Below are 19925 nucleotides of genomic sequence, written 5' to 3'. Positions count from 1 at the left end.
TGTAAGCTCTTTGTCTGCATCTCTCCCACACAGATATTTCACACATTGGTACCAGCTCAACCTCGTTTATAGTTTATTGCCCAATAACTTACAAGTCTTGTCTATTTTAATACTAATGTGGGGGAGGGGATGCGTGCAAAGGAGAGTGGTCTCAGATAAGGCCGCGTACAAAGCTAAAGAATGAAGCACTTTTCCAGCTTGTAAATGTCTTTATTACCAAACAAGGTCCAGAGACTTACACAAACATTCAGGAATTAAGGGGTAAAAAGTTTCCATCCGGTGTAAGGAGACACCACGTGCTGTCTGGGCAAACCAGTCATTGGATCTGCAAGAGAAACAAAGACCAAAGCATGAACAGGCTGCCAAAATACACATACATTTTCAGAAAATTCCATTCCAAATGAGATATTTTTCTTGGTCTGGCAATCGATTCATTTGATAAAGTGACTTTATGAGACTAGAATGTGTATAAGGATGGATTTTGATTTCAAGATTTCTGTAAACTCTAAAGCCTAGCAAATAATTGAGAAAATAGCATTAACCACCATGAAAATGTAACTTGACACCCCAATTATTCAGGTTTTGATACTAAACTGCAGAATGAAAATAGCTGAGAAGTTTATTGCTCTAACAAAACTTCTATTGTACTTTTAAAAATTCAGTTTATTTGGTGTTCCATGCCCTAAAACAGTACAAAACAAACGTCTTGTTGTAATCACGTCAAGCACTAAAGCCATAATCACACATTGTAACAATTGCTTTAACCTATCAGAAATATAGGGAAAGTAAAGTGCAGTGATTAAGGTTATCTAATCATATAAACACACATTTGCTTCTAACAACGGCTATCAACGCTACATTAATTGTTTAAGCATTTTCTTTCTTAGTCAGGTAAATTATGGAATATAATAATAACATAATTAATTTGCTTTATTTTATATATTACTTATTTCTTAATGCAAAAGGTCACGGATATTCTTATTTCTGCACCACCAGTTTCAAAAGATCAACAATAGTTATAGTGGGCATCAGTTATAATTTCATAAACAAAGTCAGAAGTATTAATAATCATGGTTAATATTTTCCTAAGTAATGCTCTCCATTTTAAAACGCAATCCAGATCATTTGACCCTTTTCTTTGATTTTCGCTAAACCTGAATTTAAAAAGAAATTTATTATTCTGTTCTTGTGAAATCAACATGAAAGGCGATGCTCAATCAGTTCCTAATCATATGCGCAGTGATATGGACATTTAAAAGCCACGGATCTGTGTGAAAGTTTTCCTGAGATCGTATAACAATTCTCCAGGGTTTTCCAAATACAATTTTGCAGCTGATGTCAACCAGAGCTAAAACGATTCGGCGCCATATTGTTCGATTTTCGACCTCTCGCCACCCAGATACAAACATCCCCCAACAAAAACGACTAAATACATTTTGCTTGTGATGGCGATCTTTAGAAAAGCTTCAATCATTTCGCGTTCTTCAGAGTACAAGAGAAAATAAAACTATCACCAACTAGAAGCCAATTTTATTTTTGGCATCATTGGGTGTTATTTAATTAATTGCAATAATCTTTATATCAACTTCTATTTAAGATATCATAAATTTGTTTTCCAGCGCCAAGAATTTTATTGCTCTCTTTGCATTGCAATCGTTTAGATGCATGTAGAGTTAGAGAGGGACTGAGTCCAAAACCACAGCAAAACAGTATTTAACTTTATCGCATTTAACTCGTAAATCCTTCCAATTTATAACATTTTAAACATCAAAGATTCTTAGAACTCTGAATAAGATATATTATTCTAAGATACGCGCACGATGAAAATAAATCGTTTCTACCAATTCAAAACAAAATCACACGCCATATTACATACAGGCATTTCTCACGTCACGTTTTAACCAATTATTCCTCAGTCTGTACTCCCGGCTCAAGCTTAACACTCAGTGAATCAGGGTTGAACAGTTAAAACAGTTGATAAATTTAGTAGCTGAATTAAATGTGTTTTAAAAATATAATTAAAATCCTAACGTTGGAATAACTTTCGAGTATATACAGGGATAGAGTTCTTCTGTTCTGAATTGTTTTAGTATTTCAGAGGCCCGCCGGGGACCGCAGTTAAATACTTGCACCCACACACGTTTGAACAAACAAAGGTTTCTAGGACCCCATCGCACGAAGTCATTTACACGTCCCACACAATATTTTACCACGAGGGATTACAAACTGAGCCAAGGCAATGTCTAATACCTTTCCCCTTCAAAACTTAATAATGCTCTAATGTAACTGTATGTTTGCATTTTTGGTCTCTCGGTTCTCATTAGTCAATGATTCACTATGAATCTCTGTGTTTTTGGACGTTTTATTTTAAAATAAATGTATTTCACCACTTTTTTAAAAGAATGATGGTCAAAAAGGAAGGGCAATCTCGCTTCCTGGCAATTGATATGGGGAGGCGAATTCTTCAGTGTTTGCTCCCAAGGCTTAGCTGTCAAGCTCTTCTGTGGGGAAAGATTGATCGAGGCCGCCTTCAGTTCTTTCTTGGGTTCAGATTTTTAAAAAAATTCTGTTGCAACTCTCACGGTAGCCAAACTCTACAACAACATTTTCAAAAATAAAAATGTCTCAATTTTACACAGCCTCGAGTTTTTGCTAATCAAGTAAACAGGGGTAACAAGTTCTCAATTAACTTGCATACTTCTAAGTAAGTTTTTAAATGAAAACATTTCTAAAATCCCCTTAAAAGCTGGTTAGAACGGTTGCATGGGGATGGAGGAATTACTGGATCGATTGGTAAATAGATTGATAAAAAAAAGTTGCAGCAACTTCCTTCTGGATAGATACATCAAATAAGTAAAAATAGTTATTCAATACTTTCTCACAATTTCGAGGCGTCCTCAAATTAAAATCGGATACTTACCTGGTTTCAGAAACCTCTTCACTGCTTTGTAAAACTACTTTAATAGCATTTATTTCCGTTCGATAATTAGAAAGAGCACATTTAGTGAATTGTGTCCAATGATACAACCATTTAAAGGGTTTAGAACTTTCCTACAGGCAAATTGCAACTGCCTGGCTGATCTTGTGAAAGTTCTATTTTGTTACTGGCCCTCTTGTCAAAACTTTGAAGATTAATGAGGTACCTTGTTAATTACTCAAGCCGCCAGATTTTAGGTGCAAATCGTCTTCACTTGAATTGCAAAATACTCTGATATAATTGGCAGAATTCTTTTGCAAAAATCAACTTCAGGTTTCTTAAAAACGAAGAAATATCATAAGACTGATCGGAAAAATTCTGAAATCAAACTTAAAATTCTGACGGCAAAATAAAGTGGAATCATTTGTTTCTTCACTTTTTGGATCAATTGCAGAGATAATGATTTCTTTTCATAGACAACAAATTGCTATTGGGCAACGCCAATCATGTGACAACGAATTTGGTCCAATTTCAATCTAGTCCACAGTTTAATAGAGTCGGTCTCCATACGCCTTGTAATATCAGAGATACAGAATTAAAGCCTGAAAATATTATTTTTCTCGATATTCATAACTTTTTTTCCGTTTGGGATTAAGAAGGCCATGAATTTCGAATTGGAGCGAGAGATAGGTTTTATTAACAGCCAGCCTTCGCTCGCCGAATGCCTGACGTCCTTCCCTGCTGTCGCTGATACATTTCAAAGTTCATCAATCAAGAACTCGACGCTTTCACACTCGACACTAATTCCTCCTCCTTTTGAGCAGACTATCCCGAGCTTGAATCCCAGCAGCAACCAGCCGCGGCCAAGTCGCGAAAAACGGCCTCCAAATGGCCTATTCCCATCTGCTGCCGCGGCCGAGTTCCCGTGGATGAAAGAGAAAAAGTCGAAAAAAAACAACGAGACACCTCTGTCATTGTCAGCTCCGATCCCTGGGTCCTCTCAGTCAGCGGAGTCTCCGACAGGTCTGCCCCAAAACCCAGACTTTCTCTGCATCGTTTAGATAAGCATTGTAATTTACAAAACTCAAACTTTCGCTTATAGTATCTACACTAATTAGAGGGGAGATTACAACATGCAGCAAGGCACAGATTAGTCTGGAATTTTGTTGTTGCTTAATTTATGAAAAGCATTCCTAATTGAACGATCTAGCACTTGTCATTAAAATGCTTCTTCATTGTAATATTTAATGTAATGTTTCAATACGCGATTAACGTTGTCTAAGTATTTCGACATATTATAGATTTTGATATTTGCATTCTCGGCGGCCATGTTGCTCAAACTCTTAAAAGCTCCAGCAACTCGTGAAAGGGAAACGATTTGTTCTGCTGCACGAATGCGTCAACGCTGAGATTATTTCTGTAAAGTGTAAAGCATTTTATCGACGCTTGCAAGAAAGAAGCTTTCACAAAGCTACTTTCAATCTAATTTGTGAAAGAATGGCGTCTGCCTAATAGAAGCTATTGCAAATCTTTTCAATGTTAAACATTCACTTTCACTGCTCCTCATCTTCTTTCTCTCTCGCTTTCTCTCGTTGCCCATCTCTTGGTAGAAGGCCAGTGTGAACAGGAAAACAGCAACAGCTCTCGGAGACTGAGGACAGCGTACACGAACACGCAGCTCTTGGAACTAGAAAAAGAATTTCACTTCAACAAATATCTGTGCAGGCCACGCAGAGTGGAGATCGCGGCCCTCCTCGACCTAACCGAGAGGCAAGTTAAAGTGTGGTTCCAGAACCGACGCATGAAGCACAAGAGGCAATCACAGTATAAAGAAAATCAAGACGAGGAAGTTAGTTTTTCTATCAGTTCGCTTCCAGAGGACAAAGGCGAGGAGTCATCACCGTTTACCCAACCCGTAGAAGCATCAGGGACTTATTTAGAGAGTAAAAACTGCGCCGAGCAAGCAAGAAAACAAATTCAACACACACTTAGCAAAGAACTCCAAAACCTGCAGGGCCTGACTGTATGCGGCAGCGACGGAAAAGCCAAGAGCCCCTTCTACGTGACAGCCAGTGCTGAAAACGGGTTTACAATAGGCCAGACTTGTAGCTCTGGTCTGGACACTCTTAGTTCAGAGGCCCTCGAATTGGTCCCCCTCGCAGATTTAAACATTTTTTCTTCGGATTCCTATCTGCCGTTCTCCGATGGATTATCTCCCAGCTTGCAGGGTTCCATCGACAGTCCTGTGGATATCCCCGAGGACAGCTTTGATTTTTTCACCAGCGCTCTCTGCACAATAGACTTGCAACACCTTAATTATCAATAGCAATTCTCAAGCTCTAGGGCCCGTGTACAAATTCAGCCATGTTTAAAAATATGTTCAGTATTTCCTATTTAAATTACAAAAATGTGGAATATTAAAGAAAAATATAGAATTTATCTCACAGTAAATAATTTATCCATCAGCCTTGACCTGGAGTCTACAAGAATTGCTGTCTTTATTGCACAGGTATTTAAACAAATACAATTTTATTCAGTTTCAGTTTCCTAAACTATGTTAAAATCGTGAAAAAAATTGTAGATTCCCCTTATTCACTTACTCAGGAAAACTTAAACGGGAATTGTATTTATGGCAAAACTGTTTTATCTAATAGGTCCCAAAACAACACCTGATTTATTTTATGTTTTAGAAGTAGCCTATTTATTATAAGCTCCGATATAGTGAATTTTAAATTATTTATTGTACATTATTTTCATAGTTTAAATAAAACGACTTAATTCTTTAATGAAAATTTACTGTCTGTGTTTCAAGGTGGCTGTTAGTGTTAATATTATTACTTTCGAAATTTCTGCATCAAGAATCAGATCAAAAATAGCGCATAGAGAATATGTTTGTTGTTAGCTGACAAGAAAGACGTAAAACGCGTGTGTTTGAAAGAAATAAATCATCGAATTTATATCTACGAGAAGGTATCTACGCGAATTGGCCACGCCGGATTTGCGGTAGTAAAATGGCAGGTGTTATATAATCTAGTTTTTGTACCAAGCTATCCCTTTAAGCATCAAACAGGATGGATAACCAAATGTTTTAATATCCTTCGAAATTCCTCTCTAAGCAACATTTTTTCTAAATTGATGTGTGTTGTATACTATATTATACAAGGGTCGTTTTACGCTGGAAGATGATTCAGTGAAACGAGTAAACCAAATGGAAGTCTTAAAAGCTAATCGCATTTTAGATTGCTAATGCAATTTCTCTCTGTTTTTGACGTCCTGTCCCCGCCCCCACCCATTCGTGAATCAAAGTGATCACCCATTATTCATGAGCTCCCCAATCGAGCTCAGAGGGGTGAAGTTTCCAGCCCTTGATTCCGCTAGTTTCTAGGAAAACAAAACACTCAACCTTCTAATGTTGCCACTTAATTCAATAGAAAATTACTTGAAGAAGTAGCTGATGAGGGAAATTGGATTTAGTAGATATCGCCAACATGGAGCATGAACGATTGCAGCCTTGATGGGCAGAGTGGTCACCTTATTTTGAAATTGATTTTATTTTGCAGAATAGCCAATTAGAATTTAGCTTCAACTCTACTGGAATATCTTAGAAGACAAAACTGGCCATCAAAATGTCAAGACATACAAAGCTTATTACAAACACGGAGGTCGGTGTTGGGGGGGAGGGAGCGTTAGAGTGATTCCGATTCTATCCGTCCAAATGGATTCGCTTCGTTGCTCTGTCTGGAGGCATTTAAATCCCACTGTTAAAAGAAATCAGCTATCGGGTCCCTTGATGCACTGTTTTTAATGTCCTGTCCCCATCAGCTTCTCGAATGTTGAATAGAATGGCCTCAGTGCTGCTCATCCTTCGTATCAAGCAGCACAGTATTTTGAGGGGAGGGGGTGTTCCTTTCAGCCGGGTATCCTTCCCGTGCTTACCTCTTTCTATTTATTGGCTGGGTCTGGCACTGATAGTCTCTGAATTTGGGGGCACCAATATATCTGGGATTGAATGCAATTGGCGCAATCCCCACATTCTCTCTGATGTTTAATAATATCGCGATACAATTAATGGCGAGTGGGAAATATGACGAGGAAATTAAAACGTAAACTTTGGAGCACGAGAAAATACACTTTAAAATAAAAATGGAAATGAAAGCCAGAGGAACAGCTGAGACAGTATAAGGGGTGGCGGCCAAATAGTAGCTTATGATGAGAAAAACATTGCTCGATAAAAAGAGCGTGAAGAGGAAAAGGCTTTGTGCAAATGGCCAGAAAATAACTAACAACATCGATCAAGACTTCATCTTTATTCGCAATTGTGCTCCACTTTTTCGCCCCCACCCCCCGCCCCTTGCGCTCTGCCAAGGGAGGTTTATTTACAAGATGTAATTTTTTTGTTTAAACTCATACATCAAGCTGCTTTATGAATGAGGGGGGTCATCTTGAGAAATCAATCGGAGTGACATAAAAAATAAATCATATTGCGCGTTGGCCTAGTCACGGTATTTCCCAAGAAAGGCAGGAATTTGGTAGGGCCACGGAAATGCTCCACAGAAAATGTTGCAAGTATCAGGATGACAAGGTCCGCCTTCTACAGCCTCAAAATGGCGCCGTGAGAGCGCAAAACGCAAAACATTCTCACTGTCTGCTAATGATTATTCTATCAATTTTTATCTGCACTTTTTTCCATTCTTTGTTCAATTTCATTTTAAAATCCCAAGTTTTGTTTCGGAGTGCTTTACAAAAAGCCTACAAAATCAAGTCATTTCTTAACTCTCCACCGCGTTCGTCCTTTGTCTGTGGCTCCTTCAGATAATCTATTCGTTTATTACGCTGTACTTCATCTTTTAGGCATAGCCCCTATTGGAACAAGCAGGCGTCCTATTCAAAGCTACTTGTCGCACGCATTGCAGTTCAACACGTTTTGCTCGTTGAGTTCGCAATGGAATATTCGACAGAAAAGTACAAATCACAGGAGAAAGAGGGCAAGAAACATGACAATATTACGCTATTTTAACAACAACAAATTTCGTCCTTTTCTGTATGACATGTGGTGAGGCATGGTAAAAAAAAGATAGGAGACCACAGAGAGAAAACAAAAAACAAAGTATGAAAAAGCAAGCAAAAGAGAAAATGCTGGAAAATCTCAGCAGGTCTGGCTTGTTAGAGCTTTGACAAAGGGTCAGTTAGACTCGAACTGTCAGCTCTTTTCTCTGCTTACAGATGCTGCCAGACCTGCTGAGATTTTCCAGCATTTTCTCTTTTGGTTTCAGATTCCAGCATCCGCAGTTATTTACTTTTATTATGAATAAGTAACATTGAAATGGTCTTAGAAGAGCTGGAAAAATAGGAAATTTTGAGATCAGAACGTGCAGGATAACTAAAGAGAAAGAGATACAAAGAGTGAAGAGGAAGAAAAAGAGCAAACACAGATACATTGGGAGGGCAAATGGAAATATGAGTAGAATGAGAATTAGAATTCCATTATTTATCAAACAATTCTAAGACCACATTGAAAGATCAGTTCCCTTGAACAATTCTGCTTATGTATTCAATGTAGTTTAAGGGCGGAGACTCCAAGAAATTCTAAGATTCAACCTTGCTATAGAGTTAGGTGCTCTGCTTTATTCCAATATAAATGCATGACAGTTTAATTGAGTACAAACTCCGTCAACTTACATGTGCAAACCTTGACGTGTTATCAATACAAATCTCTAACGAGCACCTCTTTACATAGCATAATGACCAGTAAAACTTGCTTCACGTCCAGGGAACACGCCAGTGACAATTACAAATCAATTCTATGCCCACACAACAGCTTTAATAAATGGGAACTAACCACTCAATTCGACCTTCCCTAAACACATATTGTATCCCTTTTTCCTCCTCCTACTTGTCAATTTCTGATCAATTTCATAAATTTAAAATCAATCTTTCAGACATATTTCTCCAAGTACTCTGATTGGTTCAAATCTGGGAAGCCAATAAATAGATAGTTGAAATAAAAGTTAAATATTATTTAAGAAAACAAATACTGCAATAAATTTAACAATTAAACAGTAAATGTCAATAATAAAACGATTACATAAGTCAAAATGACAAATGCCAGACATTGGATTTGTATATTACTAGTCGCTAAATTAAACCCTTAAAAGCCTAGGGATATGCTGAGTTGTGCTTTAAAGAGCTTTTCTCCTGTTCATACAGAAACCTACAAATCATTGCCTGGGAGTGATGGACTCCTATCGTCTGTGCATAATGAACTGCCCAGTGACCGTGGCTAAAACATTATAGCCGACAACAGACCGCATGGTTTCGCGTTTTTGAAATGTTCCATTTCTTTTCTGCCCACAGCTTCTTCACTTCCCGCCATACACAGAGTGTGAGGTACTAACCTAGCGTAGGGGCATTTCTGCACACATGCTATCCCATCAGACCCTTGAAAACGGACAACTGCAGCCAGCACACATGTCGCTATGGCAACTGAAGTGCGCGAAGCTTTTGCCTGAAAATAACGCATTACAGCCGACTTTGTAAAGTACATCAACTTCAGCAGGGCAGCTTTTCCCATTTCTCGTTCTCAAACCCACTTCTCCCGGGGGTTTTTTTTTAACGCATTCATTGCCAAGGTCTCAAAACTGCAGAGCTCTTTCTCGATCTTGGCTTTCGTTTATAGTCCAGTGCCCTTTTGCTCTCAAATTCTAAACTGCTTGTTCCTTTATCTCACATTCATTCATCAGCTATCTTGTTGTTTACTAATTTCTCCTATTTTGTTGTCCAACTAAAACGTTTCTGATATTTTAACCCAGTGAGACTTCACATCTGGTTCATATTGGAGCCTTGGGAAGACCAGAGTACAGAAGAAGAGCTTCAGATGGAGTCTGACCACAATGCTTAACTCTGCTGTGTGATTAGAAGCACTCTTACCGCTTATTCAGTCGGGCAGCTGGACATCATGTGGTACCCCCTTAAAACGGGATTAGTGTATCAATATCAAGTCGATGCCCTGACGAGGAGATATAATTCACACTTTACAAAACCAGAATGAAGTATGTCATACTTTTGTTTTATTTCTCAAGGAAGGCATTTCTTACATCTTTGAGAAATATATGTGTTCGAAATATTCTCCCTCCCCCCCCTTCCCCCGCCTCAATCGAGAGGTGGTATTAATCTGAAATAAAGATTCGAGGCATAAAGAGGGGTGTAGGTAAAGGAGATAAAGAAGCAGGCATCAGTTTTCCTCAGCAAGTTGAATCCAACACGACAGCTGTGGTGGGCACTGGGATTGGATGAATCACAGAGAAATAATTGTGTAACCATATTGTCGAAGGAAGCTGACATCAGAAAGGGATCGACATGAAGAATTGCTTCACTGTTGGGAGAATCACCTACAACTGAAATGCAGAATATTGGCTGAGAAGTTTGCAGTCTTGCTAATTATGGTATATGTGATTTATCCTCTGTGATACTAGCAAATCAAATTTGAAGCCTCCCGTTAAAAAGAGGAACTCCAATCCCGAACAAATCCAGGTTTTATGTATCTGCTAGATTGAAAGTAAAGTACGTTCGCATTGAATGAGTGAAAACGGGTACTGAACAGACAGTTGCACTTGTGACCAGAGAAAGCTCACCTACTTACGGTGCACGATAGACATCATTTACACATTTTTACCTTTCATGAAAGATTAGAATATGGGTCAGTGAAAATGATCATATTTTAGCTCAGTTCAGTTAAATACTTGTCACCAATATTGCATTATATGGTATCAAATGCATCATGGCCACTTCCCAACTATCCTGATCAATAAAGGAATCCAGTATGGATTGAAGGTACTATTCATTTCTGTCAACCATCTTCTTTCCATTTACACGGAGCTTAAATGGAAATTGCTAGATTATTAAGTAATCCGTGTCAGTACAGTTATTTTCCAGTGATTAATTAAATGTCTTTCATACAAGGCGTAAGGTTATACGTAGTTACACAGTCAGCTACAAATCTATTTTCACGAAATACAACAAATACAGAACAAGGATACTGCTTCACAGGTTGTGCAGGTTTACTGGCTCAGAAGTTTTACCAGAGGTCCAATTCTTTACTTTGCCAACATTGGCTACATCTGGCACCCTGCAAAAGCAGCTGGTAGATGAACAGCATTTATGGCTCTCGGTCACACTCTTGTGTCACCACGTGGTACATCATTAGTCCAGTGAAATCGCAGCAAGTGGCAACGTTTGGGACCCTACTACAATAAAACTTTGCTGCGTTACTTAAAGATTATATTGCAATCCAAAGATTCGTGGGTTTTTTTGTAGATCATCATTTAGTATTGAGGATTTCTTTTAGTTAGAATGACGTCTGCAGGTCTCGCCTAATGAAAATTCAATGATGGTTATGTGATTTTTAAAAAAAACAAGTTTATTTCTCTCTCCCTGGCTCACTTCATGCACCCACAGTGCTTTCTTTTTCTCTTGTATTTTTCAACTGTTCCCTCTGTTTCACATTTTTCTGGACACCTTTGTCTTTATCAGTTATTTGCTTATTCGCCTGCACTTCTCGATTACTATCTCTTTCCCTTTCTTTTTCCTGTTATCCTCCCTTTGTATTTCAACTTATCCATCTTTATCCTTATTTCTTTCTCTCTTTCCACCCCATCCATCCCTGAAGGGAAGAATGCAATAATAAGCAGCAGCAAAATGGAGCTGACATCAAACATTTAAATTGCTCGCTGCCAGAGCTGCCTTTGACATATGGATCCACCGACTGAATGAGTGAAGGCAAAAATAATGTTTCTTGAATTCAGTGACAGTGATAAGGTATCATTATGTAGAAAATATAAGCTCTCCATGAACCTAGCAGATGGCGGACGACGAACAGCTCGAATGTCTAGGTGCAACAGTGACACATCACATACTGTACAATTAATCTTTTTCTGTTAACTGAGTAAATTAGTATAATTGTAGGCCCCGGGCTTTTAGCTAATCACCACTAAACTGTGTGTATATATGTGATAACCCAGAATATAAAGGGAAAAGCATCTTATTATGTCAAACATATTAAACGTGCTTAAATGTTGAGATAATAGTACATATCTTGACAGCTAACGAAACTCAACTGTGAAGGACATTGTTTGAGATGCCTTCAATTCCGCCAAAATATGAATAATCACCATTCACTTTGTCAGGCTTTTCTGCCATTTCTAGTTAACTTGAGTTTGCTGACTTAGGTAAGATGCATTTCAAAACTTTAAACGAGGAAATATTTATGATCCATAGAATCACACCCCTCCCCCTCTGCTTCCTCGTGTAGAGTCGTCAAAACTTCAGTCTCGGTGTTGGAAAGTAATGTACGGCACCCGCTGAGAAACGAGATGACTGATTTCTCCGCTAGTGCTGTCAGCTGTGCATCTATTACAGGTACCCATAAACTTTGGTCAGTCTCAAATTCTATAAGATAAATATTTCATGGTATTTTAATGTTAACAATCGAAATCATATAATCAACTTGACTTACTTTCTTGAAACTATTACAGTGTTGATGAATAAACGGGATGCATGAATTTCGCAAGACAACCATTTTCACACCATTGAAATAGACCTCTTAAATATATATTATCTTTGTTTTAATGGTATAACCAGGCTGAACTCTCAAATTATGGGAAATATTCTATCGGATTGACATCATATTTTTAATGTTTCGTATTTCATTGCATTCCCAGTGCAGTTTCACTGAAGGAACAGAAATGACAGCATGGTTATGGTTTATTACAATCCACTTCTAAATTTAACCCATGGTTTTATGACTCTACAGCAGATCCCAGCGAATTACAAAATTGGGATATAAAAAACGGTAATTAAGCAACATGCAATTCTAACAGGGTAATACTCATCTATATTACATTTGTTACGAGACCTTTTATCAAACATCCCATGAGGAACATTACATTTCCAAAAATCATATGGACATCTCATAGCGTTTAATCCACTGCAGCAATCGCCAAAAGATCATTGCAATTCATTTCAAACGGATACTTTATTTTATAACCATTCCTCCACATATTTTTTCAGTGTTCAAACTTTGATGTTTGATTCATTTCCATCTACTCTAGTATTTCAAGACTTAGTTACGTGAAATACTAACCAGCCTTCATACGACTTATTCTATATAAAAAAAGATTATTCAAATTGACTATAACGCAACTCTTTTTATCCTTGCAATGCAATATTATTCAAATGAACATTAAAATTGATATTAAGTTACCTACTTGAGTTCTGCTGTGCTTCAGTAAGATAATATTACCAGGTTTGTAAGCAGCTGTTGTTCTTGCTTTGACCAAATCTTTTTAACACTTTAAAGCCAATCTTGAATAATTTTAACTTTCTCCCCACTCTCCCCACCACTACCCCTGCCCCCACGACTTTTTTTTTGAAGACCGATTTGACGTTTAAGTGTTGCTATCAGATTGATGTGGTAACTTTGATTGAAGGCTTTTGTGATGTAAATGTCACCGCGGTGATGGATCACCTCATGCAGTTCACTAACATCAGGAGGCCCCTTGCCATTGGCGACTCGGGGTCACGTGAACGTCCCCTTGAGTGATATCGTTTGATTGCCAGCAAGCCATGGAGGAAGTTTACTGGGTGACATAGTGCTTGGGGTTTCAGGGGCAGGGAGAATCCCGAACAGGTTGACCGTCCATCACTGGCAGATGGACAATACCAGGATGAACTCCTTCTTAGAGTACGCAATTTGTAATCGTGGGACGAGCGCCTACTCATCCAAGGGTTACCACCATTCAGAACAAGGGATAACAGCTTTCGCTCCTTGTGCAGGTAACGTTGACAATTGCAATGGTGATGGACGATTCTTAGTAGGAGGAAACGCACACAATGCATTCCAGCATCAGCACCAGTCAGCCAGTTCCTCGCATCATTCCAGTTTGGGGAACCCATACGCCAGTTCAGGCCCCAACAACTACACGACCCAAACTTGCAACCCGGGTTACAATCACCATTACTTTTTCAATCAAGAAACGGATGGGGCATACTTTCAAAGCTCGGGGTATACTGCCAATATAGCGTCCAATGTCAATCCGCTTTCAGACGGTTATTGTGGTGTCTCAGGGCCGGGTCAGTATCAGCATTCCTACGGCCAAGAGCAACAGGGTTTGGCGTATGGGATTTGTGCTAATCTGTCTCCATCTCAAGAGGTGGAGAAGGAACCTCCCGGCACCTCTGATTCATCCTCTTCGGGCCAGACGTTTGACTGGATGAAAGTGAAAAGAAATCCTCCTAAAACAGGTTAGTATGAGAAATGCTCTAATCCTTTCCTTACCTGTGCAGTGAGTCAAAGAACTGGCTAAAATCCAATTCATTTGCTTGCGACTTTTTTTGCAATTTAATTTCTTCAAATGGCAAAAGTATGGTGACGTTAACATCCGTTTGTTTCCCAACAAACGTCCAAAGTAATGAAAAATACTTTTGCCCTCTGTTTGAACTTTGCTAATTAAGACCTACAGTATTCAAGTGGAGTTTCCCCGTCACCCATTCGCTCGGCACTCCCCCTTCCGGGAATCAACTGGAGTAAATAACAGTTAAATGTTCGGTTGATTCTTAATTTATGAAACCGACCTGAAAATGACAGACTGATCTTTGTAGGAAGCTGAACTGCGGATTTAAGTGTGATGTCCCTTAAGATCTGACTCTGTAATTAAACCTTGTGAAGAAGCTGTTGCACAAGTTGCTATTTTAATATTTAAGATTTAGTTTGGTTTAGTGTACTTTATATTAAAGAAGATACTTAGAAAAATACCAACGGGAAGGTGAGCAAGTATTTGCAGTCACGTTATACTGCATCATTGGAAGTTTAAGTGTTCTGTTTTTGGAATCTTGCCGTTTAATGAGATGAAGTAAATTCAGTCTAAAAGCCTCGCGTTGTGTTTTATCTCTTCCCTCTATCAAGTTCCGGGACACTAAGTGCTGAAGTTGTTGGTTAATGCTGAGGAATGGGGGATGGGTGGGAGCTGCTCACGTAAGGCCAGTCTAATTGTTTCCTTTTTCGTCTTTGCAGCCAGAATTGCTGATTACGGTTTAGGTGGTCAAACGAATACAATGCGGACCAATTTCACCACCAAGCAATTAACAGAACTGGAGAAAGAATTCCATTTTAACAAGTACCTGACCCGCGCCAGGAGAGTGGAGATAGCTGCCACGCTCGAGCTGAATGAGACCCAAGTAAAAATCTGGTTCCAGAACCGCAGGATGAAACAGAAGAAGCGAGAGAAGGAGAGATTCGCACCCCACTTCTCCGTTCACTCTGCAAAAGAGACCGGAGACGGTTCAGACAAATCATCCACTACCTCTCCATCCACATCGCCCAGATCGTCCACGTCAGAAAACCTCCAAACCTCTTAACTCGAGCGACATATATAATGAAACTAACAAAAAGAGAATATGACTTTAAATTCTTTCATTACTGGTGTTAATTGCCCATTCTTTTATTGTTAACATTGTTAGAAGCTCAGGGAAATTACCAAAAAAAAACATTGCACTTTTCCCATGTTTACAACGTCAGAATCCCACATTTTGATACCTATGATTGCAATACTGTGACATCACATGGACCGGCTGCATATCTACATATATATTATATAGATATATTCAGCTTGCGATTTCGACTGCTCGCCTTAAGTCATTGTTAACTTCATAGGGAGTCACACAGCCTTGACGTCTATGCATAGATGTAGATCTCAGTTTATTTTGTATTTAAGAAATGTGATTTTAAACGGAACTGTTTGTATATATCGGAAATTGAGAGAGGAAAAAAAACACACCCGTTATTCTGCAGTTTGATGCGTTTTATGAAATCTGTGGTACTTCTTTGATTGCACTACGAATACTGTAACAGGGTCATCCATTAAAAATATACATGATAGGGTTAGAAAGGAGATGCAGATTGGAAGAAATTGAATGAAAAATGTAGCAGGCGCGAGTTAAATATCAACATATAAATACTAATCTCATTATTTTAATTTTATGGCTTTTTCGTTTGTTTTATTATTAAGAGATCAAAGCTGGTTGTTTCTTAGTTCAAAAGCTGTTACAACAGTCAAATGTTTCCCGAAAGAAATGATAATTTGGAAAATATTTGAAGTTTCAACTGACTTTAAGCCTCAGAATCAGGTACCTGTTCATATCAATGTGAGCAATGTTGGAGTGGATCTGCCCAAAAATATGTCTTAAAAATGCATCCACAAAAAATTTCCTCAGCAGTTACTAGCTGCGATTACAATTTCTCTAGAAAAACCGACGATACGATTTTGTTTTTAAAAAAGGGGCATTTTCCATGTCACTAAGCAAGGCGATTGGAGTAATTCTACCTTAGGTGGTTATGCTATCATGTAATTGTTTCACTGAGTTTTATCAGTGTAGTTTTCTCAGCCCGTTTAGTAGCTCTTCCAACATGCTCAATTTCGTTCAAATTACAACCCTTGTGCTCAGCTACCTCATTCCAATAAATTCGATTTATTTCTTGTAACACAATTTGTTTCTCGACTATTTCCATTTCTCTCAGTTTTCTTTCTTAAGACAATACAAATTATGAGAGCACGTCTTTCTGCGGAAGTCTATGATCAAGCTTTAATAACGATGACAATATGATGATCTGGACCTATGTTTTATTTCCTGTAGTTATTGCACTTTGACCACTATGAGATATTCCAATCCATAGCCAGTAATCTATCTGCTGGCAGCCCATAAATAAACCAATACACATAACCAGGTCAGCTGAATGGTGGGATTTTAACACATGAAGTTCCTCTTGTTTCAAACAAAGTACAAGAACTTGAAGATATACAATTACAAACAAGCAGCTGGACAGACCAACCCCTGTGTGAGCAAACATGGATCATTTCAGAAAAGATTTAATTCAATGAATGAACCACGACGAAATCTTAAAGGAAATAGTCCTCTCAGGTTGAATCTCGTTGCTGAATGATGTTAAACAAACACTCATCGGCCGCGTCTTTAAAATAAATGTATAGGCGAAGCGAGGAATGCAAGAGCAAACTCCGGATGTACCAGTGACCTTTTTACCTCCAAACGCCTCTGGGATTAACAAACAAGTCAACAAAGCCGCTTGAGGATGACACCATTGTCCATCTCAGGCAGATAATTCTAATTTGTGAGATGTGCAGGTATATTTTATATACCTACTGGTGGCTCTACATGCAGTGCGGACCTAACTACATAAACCTTGAGACATTTGTTCAAAGTAAAATACTTCTCTGCACCGCTCACTGCCCCGAACAAACTGGTGACTGGAAAGGCCAGATTCCGATATCGAATATAACATAATGCAATAATAACTGAAGGGCGAACTAAATCGGACCGCTCAATATTCAGACTGCGATCTATATAAATTACGGATGTGATTCAATTGTGAGCGTCAAGGCTGATTGGGAGATTTAGTTCCCCTCTCGCACGCAGACATACCTACACTCGGGCACACAAGACAGTTTTTATACAAATTGCACATATTCATAGATGATCCCAAACATGTCCATACGTTATTTACACATGTACACATTTATGCAGAAATAACAATCAGATATATAATATCGCACGTACACACAAAACTGCACCCTCACACGTGACGTACTCTTATCACAAATGGTCTGACATTTTACGCTTGAAACGTTTTCATTCCATGTTTCTGTAAAAAACAATTTAAATATTTCTCATTAAAAGAATACGGGCGCTGCCGTCACTTTAATTGGAGCTTATTTAATAGGAAATCCGTATATGAAAAGTTAGACCAGATACGACTTGACTCGCGTTAGTTGTAAACGCTTTACTATAAGAAAAAGGCTGCTAAATTTGAGAAGTCCAACAAACAGTGTTTAAAAACACAGAGGAGATAAAGTATGTCGCTGGGCCTGGGGTTGACAATTCCTGAGATCAAAGTCATTTTGCCTTTTGGGACAGAGTTGTTTAGGGCAAACATTTCTCCCCTTATTCAGTCATTTTTATTCCATTGCCAAACATTTGCAATGAGTGTTAAAAAATTAGAATTAACTTCACCCAAACCAGCAGACTGTACGAAACCTCATGGACGCACAATACATTTCAACTGAATACATGTGCGGCAAACAATGATGTAACCAGGGCTCCTTCTGATCTGGCTTGTGTTGTGGAGCCTAACAAAAGACAAGTGTAGCCTTCTACGGAAATCGGGAATTGTTAGAGAAAATCGTTTCACATCACCCGGTCCCTCCATGCAACGAGTTTTTTTTTGTTGTTTGGCGCATTGTTACTGAAAACATCTAAGGAATTCACCGACTGTAAAACGCAATAAATACTGTTTAGCCGTGTTTTATGTACAGTGCTCCTTTGGTCAACATTTTATTTTCACTGGCAACCACACACCCCTTTGACCCTTCTAAATGCAAACTCTGCCGCGAATCACATACTTCTCATGTCACACTTCTCTCAAACCTGCCTTTGAAATGCATTGAATGAAAGAACTATTCGGAGTGAGTGACTTCAGCAAAAGCTGTGCCAGCCCTCACGTCACCCCCACCCCCCTCCCAGTAAATACATAAATAAAGAAATGACTCTCGTCTTCAGTCCCAAATCATCCTGAGAAAGCTGAAAATCAATAAAAGCCAAGGTCCGAACGCCTTTTCTGCTTGATGGCTGTAGGGGATGCTTTTTAGAAAAAGTAATTTCAAAGTGACTAACTGAGCGCTAAGGCCATAGCCATCTGCTCCTGACGACTTTGTGTTAATTGCACTTGTGTTTTTGGGAGCTTTTACCCTCACTATGTGATGTCTTTTGATGTAAAGGAAACCGCACTCATAAAATTTATGACGGTTCCCTTTGAACTCTTAACGGTCCTTTGTCATTCGTGTTTTTTCTTCCTCACAAGGTCCGCTCTTGAATTGGCTGCAACTTCACGCGTTTTAAAATGAAGTACTTCTTGCGTTTAACGAAAAACAGTGAAGATGCAAGCAGCTTTAAACAGACAGCAAGAGGCATAAGTTTCCGTATCTTGTACTGTTTCAGCTCCTCTGCACTGACGTTAAGCCGATGACATTTCTGGTTCTTCATTTTCTAATGACACGTTTCTATCTATTTAACGTATTATCGTTTCCTTGAAAACATTACATCATGTTTTGAGAGGAAGGCTCTACAACAGCCCTGGTTACTCCAACCTGTGCAGTGTCAGAGAAACCGCACATAGAAGTGATTGAAGTGAGATTAAGAGTGCATCAAGCAGAGCAAAGAGACTGTCCCTCCCACCGGCGTATGCAACTTGATTTCAGAATCATCGAAAGCAGTTGGCAAAATGATTTCACGCTCTTTATTATCTTACCCTCATATGTGTTTCATTTCAAGTAATTCAAGCGATTAAGGTGCAGGAAATAGCAAGTTGGTGATTAAGGTAAACAAACAAATTGTTTCACCCCCTTCCATTGAAGGCAGAAAAACTAAAGTTATGGCAAATGCACATTAAAAAAAACAGCATTTTGTCAGGATGGATAACGTTCATCAGGATCTTTTGTGGCTATGTGTGTCTCAAATCATTAAAATACCTGCCTGCAGACAAATCAGATTGTTCATTTACCAAATCAGATCAGAATAGCAACTTATAAAACTTTCAATCGTCTCAAACACTACAGAAATTAAAGTTGTAATATGCATATATGCAAGTTATTACATTTGTGAAGGACGCTGGTTTTTTTTCCCCTATCCCGAGTTAAAAACGATATTTCAGAGTGTTATAAAAACAGAAAGTTCTGGAGAAATTTAGCAGGTCTGGCAGCAACTATGGAGAGAAACAAGAGTTAACGTTGGGAGTCTAAATGACTCAACTTCGAAATACTTTGATCTTATTTGCTTTATTTTCCTTCTAGTTTTATTGAAAAGTGTTATTGAGAATCGGGAGACGCATTTGTCAGCACTTGTCTCTTTTCCATTTAATTACTGATCACCTCCGTGTGTCTTTACT

General features: G+C 38.6%; 2 protein-coding genes and 1 long non-coding RNA gene across 4 annotated transcripts; 2 read left to right on the top strand and 1 right to left on the bottom strand.

Annotated features, from left to right (window-relative positions):
- Nucleotides 1–189: 189 nt before the first annotated feature.
- LOC140465660 (uncharacterized) lies at nucleotides 190–3137 on the bottom strand. Its single transcript, XR_011955135.1, has 2 exons — nucleotides 2921–3137; nucleotides 190–325 (listed from the first exon to the last, which is right to left on the bottom strand). It is a non-coding gene; the product is annotated as an uncharacterized lncRNA (long non-coding RNA).
- A 311-nt stretch (nucleotides 3138–3448) lies between these two features.
- On the top strand, nucleotides 3449–5709 carry LOC140465658 (homeobox protein Hox-A2-like). 2 transcript variants are annotated; one of them, XM_072561247.1, is made up of 2 exons: nucleotides 3449–3940; nucleotides 4531–5709. In XM_072561247.1, the coding sequence occupies exons 1-2, from the start codon at nucleotides 3580–3582 to the stop codon at nucleotides 5241–5243; spliced, it is 1074 nt and encodes a 357-aa protein (XP_072417348.1). In that variant the 5' UTR covers nucleotides 3449–3579; the 3' UTR covers nucleotides 5244–5709. The 2 variants fall into 2 exon arrangements, with proteins under 2 accessions (XP_072417348.1, XP_072417347.1); XM_072561246.1 differs by having other exon boundaries at nucleotides 3452–3940; nucleotides 4528–5709.
- On the top strand, nucleotides 5310–16486 carry hoxb1a (homeobox B1a). Its single transcript, XM_072561248.1, has 3 exons — nucleotides 5310–5426; nucleotides 12225–14215; nucleotides 14985–16486. The coding sequence occupies exons 2-3, from the start codon at nucleotides 13624–13626 to the stop codon at nucleotides 15326–15328; spliced, it is 936 nt and encodes a 311-aa protein (XP_072417349.1). The 5' UTR covers nucleotides 5310–5426; nucleotides 12225–13623; the 3' UTR covers nucleotides 15329–16486.
- The last annotated feature ends 3439 nt before the right edge of the window (nucleotides 16487–19925 follow it).

Source organism: Chiloscyllium punctatum, chromosome 42 (assembly GCF_047496795.1).
Source record: "Chiloscyllium punctatum isolate Juve2018m chromosome 42, sChiPun1.3, whole genome shotgun sequence".
In the NCBI taxonomy this organism is placed as follows: domain Eukaryota; kingdom Metazoa; phylum Chordata; class Chondrichthyes; order Orectolobiformes; family Hemiscylliidae; genus Chiloscyllium; species Chiloscyllium punctatum.
The sequence above is the reverse complement of the archived record's forward strand: the minus strand, read 5'-3'. Positions and strand labels throughout refer to the sequence as shown.